At 40.6% G+C, this 18,130-nt stretch overlaps 1 protein-coding gene across 2 annotated transcripts in view; it reads left to right on the top strand.

Annotated features, from left to right (window-relative positions):
* LOC122671378 (chaperone protein DnaJ-like) overlaps window positions 1-18,130 on the top strand; it is a 114,591-nt gene that overhangs the window by 48,228 nt on the left and 48,233 nt on the right. For both annotated transcript variants that reach the window (XM_043868552.1, XM_043868551.1), the window contains exons 3-4: window positions 3,785-3,877; window positions 11,251-11,372. In XM_043868552.1, the coding sequence (XP_043724487.1) occupies window positions 3,785-3,877; window positions 11,251-11,372 (215 nt within the window). The remainder of the gene's footprint in view (window positions 1-3,784; window positions 3,878-11,250; window positions 11,373-18,130) is intronic.

Genomic DNA, 18,130 nt, shown 5'->3' with positions numbered 1-18,130 from the left:
CATCACAAACTAGTGGTAATCAAGAAAGTGACAGTGGAATTCCCTGGAAACAAAACATTCCCATTCATAAGAGGTAGAACAGCACAACTTTTTTGTTCACACCCTCTAGCACACAAATAACAGTTCCACACCCTAGAAAACTATTCTCAGAAGCATAGTACTATGTGCACAGCATTAACATGCCCATGAGGACACAAGAAGTTCAAAACAAAACAGATGGTCATGAGCACAGCTGACTTAGAATTACAATGAGAATTGCTTCATTCAATTTGATTGAGTTTAGTGTTCCTTGAAATGAGTCAAAGACCTCCTTGAACAAATAATGGGTGTCATAAGGAGCTTCAAACTTTGTTTCAGCAGTTTTAAATTATAGAAATCATCACAAATACATGTGAACATGCACATTGGAGTAATACATATAAAATGTGCATACATGCTCCAAAAGCTAAATGGTAAATCTGTAGCATGGTAATACTAATCTGGACCTGTATGGGCTGGACGATCTTACAAAAGATGCAGCTGATCTCGTCAGAAAAATCCTGATACTTAAACCAGATAGGCCAATCCACCATGTATGATAGGTCAGATTAGTCCCTTATGATACCAATCTCTAAAACCATTATGGCAACCAAAATGACCCTGGTAGTCCATTCAGGCAGAACCAGAAAGCCAGTATGATACCAATCTCTAAAACCAGTATTGCCATCTTTTACATAGAAACACACATCACCCATACACAGCTTTAGAGAGTTATTTGGAAGAAAAAAAAAAAAAAACAGTACAACTCAAAAGTGGTGATGGAAGAGTTCCATTCTGTTCTGGACCCAGGAAATCGATCAAGGGAAATTCTTTTATGGAAGTCTTTATTGAACGTGATGCTGCATTTGCTGAATCTTTCAAGAAAACATACAAAATGATTATGGAAGCATTTGAAAAATTAGGCTTATTGAGCAATGGTTATATTCATTCCAGAAATAAATAAATAAAACCCCCAAACAGAAAACCCCCAAATCATCCATACACACAGAGGATCTGCTATGAACTGGTAAATTGGGTAGGTCAAAAATGGGGTTTTGATCAAATTAGGGTTAGGGTTTAATGGAACTTAGGGCTTGATGGTAGGGTTAGGCTAAGTTGGTGTAGGGGAGTCTATCAGTGAAGGTCACATTAAGTTTTAATGAGGGGAAAGTGTGGTGAAATTGAATTGCAGCAATTTAGGGTTAGGTTTCCGGGTTTTCTGGAAACTGAATAATGATGGAATCTAAGGTTTAGCCGGCATAGTACTAAAACTCGCGAAATTTCGGTCGAGATATCGAATATTTCGAGTATCTCGACTTGTCCAAAACGAAACGCAAGTCCGATATGAAAAAATGCAATATTTTGAATATTTCGATGAAATTTCGAAAATTTCGGTCATCTCGTTTCGGAAATTTCGGTCATTTTTGGCATTTTACACCCACAGAAAAATACCATATTTAGACCAAAATTTCGAATTTCGGTCAGACCGAAACATCGAAACGAAATGAGATTTAGTACCATGGGTGTAGGGTTGTCTATTGGGGCTATAACCAAGATCGAGTTTCCCACTAGGTGTGAGGGAGATTCGATCCAAGTTTGGGTGGATTTCGATGAAAGTGTGCTGGAATTAAATTGCAGCAATTTAGGGTTAGGTTTCCGGGTTTTCTGGAAAGTTAATAATGATAGAATCTAAGGTTTAGGGTTGTCCGTTGGGGCTATAACCAAGGTCGAGTTTCCCACTAGGTGTGAGGGAGATTCGGTCCAAGTTTGGGTGGATTTTGATGGTCTGATGTGAAGTTATGCTGAAATCACAGAATTAGAAAGTAGAAGAATGAAAATATAAACTTTAGGTTTCAGACAAAGCAGTAACCAATTGAATATCAGATCTGGAATGAGAAGAGAAGATAATGCTTGCAGGCTGTGCTCCAAACCCAGATTTAATAACTGAAATAAAACTCAGAAGTTGCAGCAGCAGTGCTTTGAAGAACAGGCAGATCGAGCTACAATGGAGAAAACCCAAATTCCCAACAGAACCGTGATCTGAATCTGATTTAAACAGTGATCGAGTAACCCTCTTGGATGGCATAAACTTGCTATCAGATCTGTTCTTAATGTTCTTGAACCAGCAGAAAGGTTAATAATGAGCAGTTCACCAAACTAGAGTGAACAGTACCTGTGAACAGTACTTTGAAGAAGAAAGAGAAGAAGAATGGAGAAGAGATGGAATTGGAAAAGGGGATAGGGGGACGGCTCTTTCAGCCTCTCATCCTCTCACTAAGATTTCAATTACACAACAAATTCTTATTCATTCAATCCGTGGGGACTCTCAAGAGCTCTTACATATTTATAGCCTCATGCTTGAACAGAAAAACAGACTTAAACTAGGACTCAAAATAGAAACTAGGAAAATTGAAGTTAAACTCTAACAAGGAATCTCAACTAGGATTAGGATTCACAACTAGGACTAGGATTCCCAAAAATAGAAACTAGGACTCGAACTAGGATTCCCATGAAAATAGCACACTGACTCCTTATTAGGATTCAAAGTTAAAACAGGAATCCAATTACGATTACAACTTCAAATAAAAGACTAAACAAACTCTAACCTAATCCCACGATTTATGCTGGTGTAGGGGAAAACTCTACACCTACCGTATACCTACACTACTGCTGGTGTAGGGAAGAATCCCTACACCTGTGGCTGGTTTTAGACAGCCGATTTACATCAGAGAGATAGACTTATCTCCGAACAACCAGAACTCAATACAAGGCTTGTGGCTGACCAAAGATTCGAACAACTGAGTGATGAGAATCTGCAAAATCAATTCAGAAATCAAAACCTTATATATATATATATATATATATATATATATATATATATGTGTGTGTGTGTGTGTGTGTGTGTGTGTGTGTGTGTGTGTGTGTATGTGTGTGTGTATGTGTGTATATGTGTGTATATATATATATGTATAGATAGATAGAGATGAGGGACAAAAGAGAGGAGAATTTTGGGAAGTAATCTTATAAAAGCTGTGGCCATTTACAATTTTGTCTTCAAACTATATCCGTTGACAACAGGTGCATATTAACTCAGCGCAAAAAAATTGCGAAAAATGGTTTTCAGGAAAAAACCATAAACAACTTTCGATCTATTTTTAGTTTTGTGTTTTTTCAACCTTTTTTAAATAGAAGCAGGCTCCATAAACGATACCAAATGCAACCAAAAACAGTTTTTTGGGTAAAAATAAAAAATACAAATGATACCAAGAGGCCCTTAGCTAACCTACTAGGACTCCTAATTACAGCTTCAGTTTGTTGGTACCCATACATGAGTAGACAATTGAATAACTGAAAATTTAAAGAGCTCCCACGTCACCCTGGAGAAAGCTAAGAGAGGTAGTTCCTAGGGTCTTAGCACAACTGCACCCAAAAAAAAACCTTCCTAGAACTGCATCACCACAGAGTAGCTCCCTCATGGACTTCCTTGAGCTAATTATGGGTGCAAAGTGTTCTTGGGCCTGCAGCCAAGATATCTTGGCCCATATACCTACTGATATTCTCTGCATCAATATTCATGTGTTTCAGCATCTTGTTTCGTTGCTTTAGTCTTTGCAGTTTCTCTTTGTCACCTCTTTATGTAAATGCTCTCATCAAAACTTACTTCCATCAGCAGCCTTATTTGTATTTGCACTTGATCCACATTGTCTCATTCAACTAGTCAATTTATAGTACTTATTTTTTATGTTCTGAAGTACTACATTGTCAGGTTTTGTCAGATGATAAAAAGAGGACTATGTATGATCAATATGGTGAAGCTGGAGTTAAGAGTTCTGCCGGGGGATCGGCTGGAGCATATACGGTATTGCAGATCTGTATTTTATCTTTCTAGATTTTATCTTAAATGGTATAGTAACATGTCTCAGTAGTATTCATCTGTAAAGGTTCAGAGCATTATCATCTTGTTCTTGAGAGCACAAGCTACACTGCTACTCACTTTTGCAGGCATTAAACTATTCCTCTGTTCATCCATGGCCATTAGATGTGTGTTTAATATTTTTTGTGAATTACACCTGAGGTACCCACAATTTTAAAGGAAACTCACATTTTTTAGATGTTCGATTTCAACCGACCAAATCAAGCTTGTGTTGGGGAAAGAGGTAATCAATATAATTAGCGGTTACACACCTCAAGTAGGATTGGATAAAAAGAGTAAGTTACAATTTTGAGAACACATGGATGGATTAGTGCAAGGTTTTTGTCAACGAGAAAAGATTATTACAGGGGATGATCTGAATGGGCATGTTAGGAAAGATCATAGAGGCTATTAAGGTGTACATGGAGGATATGGTTTTGGAGAGAGGAATGAGGAGGGGATCTCAATTTTAGATTTTGCTGTGGCTTATGATTTATCTATTGTAAACACTTACTCTGAAAAGAGAGGAGCATTTAGTTACCTTCAAAAGTGGACATCATAGTAGCTAAATAGATTTCTTCCTAACTAGAAGGTCTGATGGATTGTTATATAAGGACTGTAAGGTTATACTAGGGGAGAGCCTAACCATACAACATAGATTAATGTTCATGGATATATGATGTAGATCTCATGACTGGCCGGCATTACCAAAGGAAGAAAAAGAAGAACCAAGCATCTGGCCTATCGAACCAGCTTCTAACGAGCCAGGAATGGAACAGCTTGAGCTAGCCCATTTGTGCTTCTAGAAGACCAAAAAAGGGCTGCTCAAAATTCCCAGCAAGGAGTCTTTGACCAGTCAACTTCAACTGCTACCTATTAGTTTCTAATTTTCTGCCTAGTAGTTTCTATTTTTGGTTGTCCAAGGCTAAAGCCTTTAGTAGTTTCTATTTCCATTCAGTTTCTAATTTCAGTTAGTTTCTATTTCCATTAGTTTCTATTTTTTTTCTTCTAATTTTGTAATTGGTCTGAGTCAATAAATAAGCAGCTATTGTAATCGATTGAAGACAGAATTGATGAATAAATGATGCAGAGCATCCGGCTGGTTCAACAGCCCAGGTTCAAGCCCAGTCCAGGTTCAAATCCAGCCCAGTTCAAGCCCAGTCCAGGTTCAAGTCCAGCCTAGTTCTGTCCAGCCTGGACTGAACTAACTCTGGCCCTAAAAGCAATTTCGTGGACCCTTAGGACTGCCAAGTTCTGGCCCACAAGTCAACAAAAAAGTCCTGTGACTTCTTAGCTCCCTAGAACAATTTATTATTTCTTGTAACTAGTTTCTAAGTTTCTTGTTTGTTGTTCCTAGGTGTTGAAGTAAGTTTCTAAGTTTATTGGGGATAGTTTCCATGTATGGTGTAATAGAGTATAGATGAAGAAAACCAGAACCGAGAATGGAGGAACAAGAGAGAAAGAGAAGAAGATGAGGAAGAGGAGAGAACTATTAAATTAATCAGTCTCCCTCATAATGCTTGTATTTATAATCTGAAATTACAATAGAAAGGGGAACTCCTAATCAGATTAGGAATTCCTAATCATGATAGGATTCCAAGTTACAATAGGAAAAGAACCATGAAATACAACTAGAACTAGAACTAACAACTCAAACTGAAACTAAGACTAACAACTCACAGTAGAATTAGGACTTGACATAATTAGAAACTAGGACTAGGAAACTAGAAGATACATATATCAATCAAATCACTGTTCACGTGAACAGTACTTCAACACTCCCCCTCAAGCTGGAGCGTACAAATCACCTAGATCCAGCTTGGTACAACTTCGGCGAAAAGCAGGTCCAAATAGAGCCTTTGTAAACATATCACCAAGTTGATTGGTAGTAGACACAAACGGAGTAGCAATTAACTTCTTCATAATAGCATCCCGAACAAAGTGACAATCAACCTCAATGTGCTTGGTCCTTTCATGAAATACATGATTACTTGCAATATAGATGGCGGCTTGATTATAACAAAACATTTGCATAGGCTAAGTGATGGGAAATCCCAATTCTTGGAGCAAGGATTTTACCCACATCAATTCAGCTGTAGTATGTGGCATTGCTAAATATTCAGCTTCAACACTTGATCAAGCAACAGTTGTTTGTTTCTTACTTTTCAATGTGGCCAAATTACCACCCACGAAGGTACAAAAGCCAGTAGTAGAACGCCTATCACCATCAGCACCTGCCCAATCAGCATCAGAAAACCCAACCAGATTTGCATTCCGATTAGGTCGATAAATAAGACTTTTACCAGGAGCACTCTTCAGATAGCGCAATACACGGAAAGCAACATCCTAATGAATTTTCTTTGGACACTGCATAAATTGACTAATAACCCCAACAACAAAGGATATATCCAGACGAGTGACTGTAAGGTAAATGAGTTTGCCAACTAATCTTCTATATCGATGAACATCTGAAAAATCCTCACCCTCAATGGACCCAAGTTTCTGATGGGGATCCATGGGAGTATCTGCTGGTTTGGAAGCAAGCATTCCAGTGTCAGTCAGAAGGTCAAGAACATATTTCCTTTGAGATAGGCTACTACCTTTCTTGCTTTGCAAAACCTTAATACCAAGAAAATACTTGAGAAGTCCCAAGTCCTTCATTTGAAAGTGTTGATGAAGATATGCTTTAACTTGGGCAATACCAGAAGCATCATTACCAGATATAATAATGTCATCCACATAAACTACCATCACCACCACTTTTGAATTCTGACAGCGAACAAAAACAGAGTGGTCAGAATAACACTGTGAGAATCCTACCTGAGTAACAATGGAGCTGAACTTATCAAACCATGCTCTTGGAGATTGTTTCAACCCATAAATTGCCTTATGAAGCTTGCAGACTTTGGTAGACTCCCCTTGAGCAACATACCCGGGAGGTTGCTCCATATAAACCTCCTCTTGAAGATCACCATAGAGAAAAGCATTTTTGATATCCATTTGATATAAGGGCCAATCAAAATTAATAGCCAAAGAAATAAGGATTTGAACGGAGTTTAGACGAGCAACAGGAGAAAAAGTCTCAAAGTAATCCACACCATATGTTTGAGTATAGCCTTTAGCAACTAAACGGGCCTTCAGCCGCTCAACAGAACCATCTGGGTTGTATTTGATAGTATACAGCCACCGACACTTAACAAGATCCTTCCTAACAGGTAATGAAACCAGAGTCCAGATGTTGTGAGATAACAATGCATCCATCTCTGTGTCCACGGCAGCTTTCCAACCAGGGTGAGAGAGTGCCTCATGGTGGGTGTGAGGGATAAAGTTAGTAGACAATGCAGAAGCAAGTAGGTAATAATGGGAAGGAAGATGAGAAATAGAAACATAGTGCTCAATAGGATAAACAGTTAAGGATTTTTGGGTACAAGAACGAGTACCTTTACGAACAGCAATAGGTAAGTAGTTGGAGCCTTCAACATCAGAATTAGATTGAATGTTGGGTTGATCGGCGTCCCCTATATCACTTGGCAAGACCGGAATAGTAGGTGTCATGGGTAATGGAGCAGGAGCTGGTACAGGTGGCAGAATAGTGGTGGCCGGTATAGGTGTAGTGGTGGAAGGTAAGGGCGGTGGTCGACGTCAATGACGGTGATAGACCTAAGGTGGTGAATGAATAGGAATAGTGATAGGTATGGGTGGACCTAGAGGATCTTCATTGTTCATAGTGGATGGTACAGTAGAAGAAAAATAGGGAGTATTTTCAAAAAATGTGACATTTGCACTAATAAACTATTTGTTGGAAATGGGATCAAAACATTTATACCCTTTTTGGGTACGAGAATAACCAAGAAAAAGACATTTAATAGAATGAGGAGATAGTTTATCAATAGCGGGATGAAGAATGTGAACAAAACACACACATCCAAAAACATGTGGTGGAGAAGAAAACAAAGAACTATCAGAATGAAGAATAGAAAATGGAATTTTATTTTGTAAAATAGAGGATGGCATACAATTAATAAGATAACAGGCAGTAAGAACGGCATCACACCAAAAACGTTTGGGGACATTCATGTGAATCATAATAGATCGGGCAACTTCGAGTAAGTGCCGATTCTTGCGTTCGGCCACCCCATTTTGTTGTGGAGTGTATGAGCAACTAGTTTGGTGAATAATACCATGGGTGGTGAGATATCGTTCTCCCATGTCCTAAGAGACAAGAATCGCATCGTGGACGCTCTGGCTACTCTCGCGTCCATGGCCGAAATGCCAGAGAGAGCCACTATTAAACCATTTTTGATTGGACAGTTTGATATGCCCACGCATCAAGGCTTCGCGAAAAGGGAAAAGTCTGAAGGGGTTGGAAGGATCAACATCGCTGCACCTACGTCACCTGGCTCGCGCGCAACCCCGCCCCGTTATGTTAAGGAAGAATTGAGCTTATTACTGGGCTGGTTATTCAGAGCCAGCAATTGGCTGTCGGATTTTGTCCTGTCTGTAGCGCTTCGGGGGTCACTATGGTGTGGCTGAATGTAGAGCAGTCCGCTCCTACAGCGTTTGAATACACAAGGTAATTAAGCAGGTGACTAAGCAGTAAATTAGTCAATAAAAAAGCATGCAGTTCAAACACACAGATAGAGGAATGCAACACCAAAAAAAGTGTAGATTAAGAAATAATGGACGAAAAACTAAGGAAATAGTGTTACTGTGAAGTGGTAGTGAACTAAGGAATAGTGTTACTGTGAAAGTAGGATTGTGGACTAAAGTGTAGATACTTATGTACTGTGGTGCAAGTCCAAGAGTACAAGAAATATCCCTTACTACTTAGGGTAATCTGAGGCCAGCACTCGGGGTCCAGCCAGTGCAACCAGTGCAGCTCACGCAGGCCAGTGAGTTAGCGGCGATTGTTGGGACTGTACATTGAGTGTCTGGTGTTACCTAGACACCCTTGTCACACACTCTCGACTCAGGGTGTGAGGAAAATAGATAAGATAGAGAAGTAAGGAACCGATTCAGCTAGGTTAGAGGAGCAAGGATCCAAATCAGAAGGTAAAATCAGTAAAAAAATCTGAGAGTGAGAACAGGGAGGGTGAAATCAGTGATAAATCAAAGTCGAAAGAGAGTGAAATCAGATGGTTAGAAGAGTAAGAAGTGTATTCGTATAGGTAGAGAGGGAGAGAGATAAGGGAATCGGTGGGTTCGGGGATGATTAGGGTAATGAAGATAAATGGCAGGGACCAAAAAAAAAAAAAAAAAAAAAAAAACAAACTGTAGACAGTTGAGATATTAGGGAATCGGTGGGTTTGGGGAAGAGAGATCAGGGAGCCAATTCAGAGGTTGAGGATGAAATAAAATTGGTGGGTTTGGGGAGGAGAGATCAGGCTTCTGGTGGGTGTGTTCGGTGCTAGTTTTGGGTTATGGAGGTCGGGTCAGAGAGAAGATAGTCGATGGACAAGGAAATCGATGGTAGGGTCCAGCAGGGACAAAAAGGAAATCTGGAGGAATTGGGTGTGGAAGGGGAAACGGCAGGGAAAAAAAAGAAATAGAATGGAAAGATCGGTGGATTTGGGGTGGATAGAGCAGCGATTCTAGAGAGTGTTCAGTGCTGGGTTTAGAAATTGGTGGGTAAGGAAATCAAAGGGTACAGAAAAACGATGGGGAGAGAGAGCTGAGAGGCTCGAATAAGTAATCCTGCGATGGGTTTGGGTAGAAGATAAAATGAGTGAGAGAGCCGAGAGGATCTGTGGCAGAGGGTATACTTCCCTGTGAGGGATCTCACTGACCGCCGCTCAAACATCTAAAAATGTTAAAACATTATGGTTGAATCTTATCATTCCAAATCTTACCCATTCTATTAGAATCTTTTAAAAGCCATTAATGGTGTGATCTTAAAATCAGGCTGTACCATGATGTTGCCATGATTTAAAATGCTATATGAACGGACATAATCGAAATCAAACATTAGAAAAATGTAAAAACTTGATGTTGAACTATATCCTTCCAATTGAAATCTGTTTGATAGATATAGGAACTTGGGGCATTATGGTCATTTCATCATCATCATCATCTATTAACACTTCTTCAACACTGTTTGTGCTTGGGTACCCCAAATATAGTTTTTAAATGGATCCTGTATAACTAGCGAGCTCTTTACTCTCAAATTCAAACATGTGGGCGCAAAATGCTATCCTGCTCTATTGTTGCGTAGCAATAGAAGCCTGCTCATGCTGCTTCGGCGGCGCTTTTTCGCCTTCTCTTTGCTCTGGACAGGAGCGCTAATGGACACGGGGAGGGAAGTAGAGCGATTGACCATGTCATGGAGCCATTTCACTGGCTGCTCTTCTTAGCAAACTGACCGGGGAAGGAAATCCAAGGGCTGTAGGGGCATAGTCTACTGAGACTTCATTCCAACAGTTTCTATTTAAATAGTAAAGAAGTGGATTCTTGGAGATGGTCAAAGAGAGCTTTTGGTTGAGACGTTAGGTACCTTAAATGTAGTTTCCTTAAACATTGGGTAATTTGACTGCTATTTTTAATGTGTTATGGATATGTTATTTTAGTTGATTCTGTATCCAATTAAAAATAGTATTGGGGTTGTTTTGCAATTAACCCTTACAGAAAAGTCAATAGCACTAGAGCACTCAGTATTTGGATTCCAATGGTTTTCAACACTAGAAGGATGCCAATTCATGGGTGGTATGGTTACATATGGTTGCGCAATGTTAAGAGTTGTGACCTAACCATTGAGCTCTCACCTATCATTTATCCTACTTTGGCTATTTAGCGTTAATCCTCCTTGAAATTGATGGCTTGGTAGTCTTGCATGAATGCATTGGTTTTGATCAGTGCTTATTATACATTCTCTAATAGACATTGGTTTTCTTGTCCACATAAAAATGGTGCCCATATCTGCAAAAGTGGTATGTTTTTGCTTGGATTTGTTAGTCTCCCTTCCCCACTTTGAACTTAATCAGGCATACGTTTTCTCTGGGCCCTGTCTGGATGTATAATTAATGAATTATATAATTTTTCTGTTAATTTGTGTATAATGCAAATTAGCAAAGAACAAATCTAACTTGTTCTTTCTAAAGCATGAAACTGGCATATCATGTATTAATGGATTACCGAGTTGAGATTTCTGTTCCCCCACAATCAGAAGAAAGGCCTCATTCCATTCTATGGTGCATCCAAGCAAGCCCTTACTCTATTAGCATTATAACATCTCATTAAGATGTTATGAGCTTCCATGGAAACATATTAGAGCTGTTCTAGTTTGTATTTTAGTTTAGCTGATACCATATTTATCTTCTTGACAGACTAATCCTTTCGACCTATTTGAGACTTTCTTTGGAGCAAGTATGGGTAATTTCCCTGGTATGGACCAGACTGGATTTAGAACACGTGGTCGCACTACTGTGATTAAGGGTGAAGACATACGGTGAGTCAAGATTTAACTGGGAAAGCTTATACTTAACTATTAAGCCACTCTTTTAGTGGTGTCTTTCTGGAAAATTCTGCTACTGTTACGATGAAAACTGAACCCCTTTGAGACACACACACACACAGAGTAACATTAGTTAAAAGTGATAATGAACTTGATGCTGGCATATATTTACAGAGAGTGCTGATAGATATCCCCCACCCCCCAAAAAAAAATTAATATGAAGAATAGACATCTGATTGGTCAATTACTGAAGGGAATTGGAAAACAGGGAGGGGGGGGGGGGGTGAGCGGGAAAAAGTGTGTGTTACATTGAATGTGCTATTACATGATAGTTCCTTAAGGCTTAATCAATTTTTCTTTATGGTATTGTGATTATTTTCACTGCGTAGGGAACAATGAAATTCTTAAGTGTGTGTAATTGGGATCTTGATATAATACATTCTTGGATCTGCATACTAATGCATTACCAATGGAATTTTGTCTTGTTCTCTGGGAAAATAGTTGGTAGTAATTGTTAAAATTTCTTACAAGAAGGGATGATGATGCAGTTACACAATTGGTCCAATTGGGGTTAACCATGTAATTTGCATTTTTTTTAATCTGATGGGAGTTGGATAACATAGGAAGTAGAAGGTAGAGTTGCTTCAGTAATAGAGTCTGATAAGGAGAGTCTGTTTTTCAGTAATAGAGTCTGATTAGGAGAGTCTGTTTCTTTTCCTTATATATGTAAGCACTCACCGAGATATACAGATTGGATTGAATAGATTGAATTAAAACTTTTGGGTTTGCTGTGGGAGCTTGCTGGTGTTCTTCCTTCCACTCTACTCAAGTCAGGTCTGAGGTATTAATCTCAGGTGTGAATTTTTTCCCCATCTCTCTGATGCTATTCTTCGTCTATGCTTTCTTCTTTCTTTTTATCCTTATTGTTGTGTCCCCATATTCTCTGTACTGGCAGTATTTGCTGGTTTGGGAAAATTTGTTAGGACCCAATCGATTCAACTTAGTTTGGGCTGAGAGTTGGGGAAGGTCTTCCTCTGTTGGAAGCAATTCACCACACCCAATTTCAGTTTGAAACTCAAAGAGGGCTGTGAGAACCAAACCTGGAACTACCGCTTGGGTTGATTTCAGGGATTTTTCAATATTTATTACTGGATTTCCTCAGCTTCTGTTTGTCCTATTTGGAGGGATACAAGTGAGGATCTTAAACCTAAAATTTTTCAGATCCAAAGAAGTTGTAAGGAAGGAGATACTTCTCCCTTGTCGAATCTGTGTTGAGTTGTGAAAGGCCTGCTCATGGTTCTAAGGTTGTAGATGAATACTTTCCATATTTACACATAAAGGCCTGATTCTTATAATTTGCACAAAATCCATACTCCTTAATTTGTTTATGTGTGATTCTCTTCTCTGTTTTAATTTCCAAAAACATCCTTCCCCTTCAAATTATTTACTTTTGTGTCCTTGACTGTTTCTTGCTCAAGCGGTCCTAAATTGTTATCAGAATTTACAGAATTGCCATTGGTCTTTAAATTTGGAATTTTATTACTTTGGTGAGCTGAAAGCGATCTTTTGGAATCCTAGGTTTCATTAGATGGTTGTAATTGTTAACAAAACAGGAATTTCGTGAATGGCTTGAATGATCAATGAGATCAGTCAAGCTCTCTATTTATAATAATAATAATAAAAGAGATTACAAAGAGAAACACTGTTCACGACACTGTTCACGTGAATAGTGTCACAGCCCAAATTACAATCCTACCCTTGTTCAAAAGCACATAAATAAAGCATAAATAAAAAACCAAAAATACGCTTATAATATCGGGTAACACATCTCAACACTCCCCCTCAAGTTGGGGCATAGATATCACACATGCCCAACTTGACTAGACTAGGATAAAACAACTTCCCACTCACCCTTTGGTGAAGACATCAGCCAGTTGATCTCCAGACTTCACAAAAGTAATACAAATCTGCCCACTCTCTAACTTCTCCTTGATGAAGTGTCTGTCAATCTCCACATGTTTGGTACGGTCATACTGCATTGGATTGTGGGCAATGCTAATTGCTGCTTTGTTGTCACAGTACAACATCATTGGAAGATGAACAGAACCACGGATATCAAGGAGTAAACTCTGAAGCCACAGTAACTCACATATGCCCTGGGCCATAGCATGGAATTCATCTTTAGCACTAGATCTTGCCACAACATTTTGCTTTTTACTCCGCTATGTGACTAGATTTCCTCCAACAAAAGTACAATAGCCGGAGGTAGATTTCCTGTCAGGGTTACCACCCCAACAAGATCCTGTAAGCCTCAATGCGAAGATGGTCATGAGGTGACAAAAGGATCCCCTTTCCTGGAGCTGACTTCAAGTAATGGAGAATACGAAGAACAACAGCCATGTGAGTGGAATAAGGATCATGCATGAACTGGCTCACAAGACTCACAACAATGGCAATATCTGATCTGGTGTGGGAGAGATAAATCAGCTTGCCCACCAATCGTTGATATCTGCCCTTATCAACAGGTTCACCATCCTTCTCTTGCAGACGGGTAGTAGCTTCCAAGGGAGTGTCACAAGGATGACAACCAAGCAAACCAGTTTCTGATAGTAAATCTAGAACATACTTTCTCTGGGAGAGAAAGATGCCTTTTGGAGAACGGGCAACTTCAATCCCAAGAAATATCTTAGCTGTCCTAGATCTTTTATGTCAAATTCCCGTCCCAAGAAAGCCTTCAGGTGAGAAACTTCATCTGTATCATTACCAGTCACAACTATGTCATCAACATAAACTATGAGAAGAGTGACCTTTTCTCCCTTTCGCTTGATGAACAGAGTGTGATCAGCATGACCTTGTTTGTATCCACAGGAGACCATGGCTTTATGAAACCTACCAAACCATGCCCGTGGAGATTCTTTCAACCCATAGAGTGCCCTTTTGAGCCTACAAACTTTCCCATGGGTCTTGTCAGAGAAAAAACCCGGAGAACCATCCATATAAACCTCCTCTTCCAACTCCCCATGAAGAAATGCATTTTTTACATCCAACTGCTGTAGGTCCCAGCCAAAGTTGACAGCACAAGACAGTAAGACCCGGATAGTGTTCAACTTCGCAACAGGGGCAAATGTCTCCTGGTAGTCGATCCCATAAGTCTGAGTGAAGCCTCTGGCCACAAGCCTGGCTTTATATCTATACACTGTTCCATCTGGCTTCTGCTTGACAACAAATACCCATTTGCACCCGACTGGTTTCTTACCTGAAGGAAGAACAACTAGCTCCCATGTCTCATTTTTAAGTAAGGCCGTCATTTCTTCCATCATGGCTGCTTTCTACTTTGGATCTGCAATCGCCTCCTGCCATTTCTGAGGAATAGAAATAGAGGAAAGAGAAGAAACAAATGCACGATAGGAAGGAGATAAAGCATCATAGGAAACAACATTGGAGATGGGGTGTTGGGTGCATGACCTAACGCCTTTACGAACAGCGATAGGTAAGTCAAGGGAAGGATCCTTACCAGATGATGTAGTAGGGTTTGGATCTGGATCAAGTGCAGACGATTGTGGAGGTGGTATGGTGGTGGTGGTACCTTATCAACAGGGATTTGACTGACTAGTCTACGCTCCCCCTGAATAGAAGCCACTATAGGAGCTGAAGTTACAAAGGGCTCCCCCTGAATAGAAGCCGGAAGAATAGCAGACACATCTTCAAAACCTTGATCCTGCTCCCCCTGAAGAGGTGTCTGGGAATAATATGACAAGGACTCATGGAAGACAATATCCATGGAGACAAAAGTATGACGAGAAGGTGGATGGTAACACTTGTATCCTTTCTGGGTCGCAGAATAGCCCAGAAAAATACACCGAATGCTCCGTGGATCAAATTTCCCATGAGGATGATGATTGCGGACATAGCGAACACAACCAAAAACTTTGGGGGGAGCCACAAAGGAGGAGGAACCCTGGAGGAGATCAACTGGGGAACGACCATCAAGGACACGGGTAGGCACACGGTTGATGGGATAAGCAGCGGTAAGAATGGCATCACCCCAGTAGTGAGAAGGAACCTGTCGTGCAAACATAATGGCCCGGGCTACCTCAAGGAGATGTCTATTTTTCCTTTCAGCAACCCCATTCTGGGCAGGTGTGTCAACACAGCTGGTTTGATGGACAATACCATGTGCAGCCAAATAAAGTTGGAACTGACCCTCCATGTACTCTCTGCCATTATCACTGCGTAAAATGCGCAAGGTGGCATTGAATTGGGTCTGAACCATACGATGAAATAATTGAAAACAGCGGAAGACCTCACTTTTATGGCTCATCATATACACCCACATGGCACGAGTATAACAATCAATAAACGAGAAAGGGAAGTACAACAGGCACGGCCCCACACATCAGAATGAACCAAAGCAAAAGGAAACTCACTTCTTTTATTTAATGAAGAATAACTGGAACGAGTCCGTTTGGCTAAAACACAAGCCTCACATAAAAACTCATTCCTATTACAATGCTTAATCAAGCTCGGAAACAAAAGAGACAAAGTACTAAGGGATGGATGACCAAGTAGGCAGTGCCAGAGATGAAGGTCAGGGGACGAGGTGGACTGTGAATGATGAGCTGTAGAGGAAGCCGAATGCAAAGTAGAAGGCTGACCCGGGTCAAGTAAGTAGAGACCACCCTGCATCTTACCACCCCCAATCGTGTGCCCCGTCTCCAGATACTGTATGACACAATGAGAAGGGAAAAAAGTCAGTTTGCAGTTCAGATCTCTAGTTAGACTACTAATAGAGAGAAGGTTGGTAGAAAAGGACGGAACATGCAAAACAGATTTTAATGAAAGGGTAGGTGAGCAGCGTATGGAACCCTTCCCATTAATAGGAGAAAGGGAACCATTAGCTACTCGAACACTGTCTTTGCCAGAAAATGGAGAATAAAGATGAAATACATGGGAGGAGCCAGTCATGTGGTCAGTGGCACTGGAATCTATAATCCAAGGACTGGATACAGCCGATGCACACAGACTATTGACTGGAGTACCTGAGGCAAAATTAGAACCAGGAGGGGCGAGCAGGTGTAGATGCCGTAGTGGAGGTAGTGGAAGAGGCCTGTAGCATGCGACGGAAAGCTAGGAGCTCATCCTGAGTAAGCCCAATGTCAGATGAAGGGGCAGTAGCAGTAGTAGGAGAATCAACCATATGAGCCTTGGGCTTAAACTTCCCACGAGCTTTCTTTTCCTCAAAATCAGCAGGCTTCCCATGGAGCTTCCAGCATTGAGCCTTAGTATGATAGAGCCTGTTGCAGTGTTCACACTTGACAGGACCTTTAGGAACAGCAGTACCACCATCAGTAGTGGTAAGAGAAGGAGTACTGGAAGCAACTTGCAAGGCGGAGCGATCAACAGTAGAGGAATGCAGCATAGCAGCCCGACGAGATTCCTCATTATGAACCAAGGCAAAGGCCTGCTCTAGGGATGGAAAAGGGGACTGCCCAAGTACTTGCACCCGAATAGGATCAAACTCCATATTTAGTCCAGCCAAAAAATCATAGACACGTATTTTGTCAACGTGTTTGCGATAGGCAGCCAGATTAGTAGCAGTAGAGGGCTGATAGTCGGAGTAATGATCCAATTGCAGCCACATGTTCTTGAGGGCAGCATAGTATTTGGAGACAGAGAGCTCCTGTTGGGTAGTGGCATTAGCCTTCTTTCTAATCTCATAGACCTGTGCATCATTTCCCGTGCGACCATAAGTCTCTTTGGCACCATTCCAGATAGTATAGGCAGTGTCCAGTAGAAGAAAATTGTCTGAGATATCCCCTTGCATAGAATGGATCAAGTAGGACATCACCATCTCATCATTCGATAACCACTTGTTGAGCTGAGAACCCTCTTCCACTGGTTTAGTTGTTGTCCCAAGAAGATAGCCAGTGAGGCCACTGCCAGCTACTGTCAAATAGGTAGACCGAGACCACTTTAGGTAGTTAGAGCCATCAAGTTTGATTAGGGCAGCAAGGAGAAGAAAATCAGTCCGGGACTGGCCATCAATGCCGAAGTGGCCGAAGAAGAATCTGAACCACTCATTGCAGAGTAACCAATCTTCAATGAAGCAAGAACAGCCAAAAAATATCCAAAAAAATTTTGGAATCGACCCCCAATAGAAAAGGGCTGTGTTGGAGCAAAAAATTTCAGATATATAGGCTGGGAATGATGTCGAATGAAGGCAGCAAGGGTGCCAATCAGATGCAACAGGAACCAGCAGCCTAACCCCAAGATCGATTAATGTCAAGGTTTTGAAAAAAACCCTGAGAGGAGAGATCGATAAGGGGCTGTGGTCTTCAACCAATCTGATGAAGTGAATAGGGGCTGAGAACAATATCAAATAAAGATCCCACAATAGAAGATGCAGCCGAAACAGATGTAGAGGCCTGATCTCCAAAAAAAATAGGAATCTTCAAATCACTAACAGTGCTTCAGCTCCACTCGATCCAAAAAAGAGGCATAAAAAAGGAGGTATATTGGGGCAGCAGCTAGATCATTACAATCACCTCAGTAGTGCTGCCCTAATGGGAGAAGAAGAACCAAAAGAAAGGAAGAAAGAAGAAGGGAAGAAGCTCGATGGAGGGAAGGAGAAAAAAATCGAAGGGAGGGAGGTGGGTTTTGAAAACCTAGATCAGAGTGTATTCGACTCTGATGCCATGTTAACAAAACAGGAATTTCGTGAATGGCTTGAATGATCAATGAGATCAGTCAAG

This window comes from Telopea speciosissima, chromosome 8 (genome assembly GCF_018873765.1).
Source record: "Telopea speciosissima isolate NSW1024214 ecotype Mountain lineage chromosome 8, Tspe_v1, whole genome shotgun sequence".
Classification (NCBI taxonomy): Eukaryota; Viridiplantae; Streptophyta; class Magnoliopsida; order Proteales; family Proteaceae; genus Telopea; species Telopea speciosissima.
This window is presented reverse-complemented; position numbering and strand designations above follow the sequence as displayed.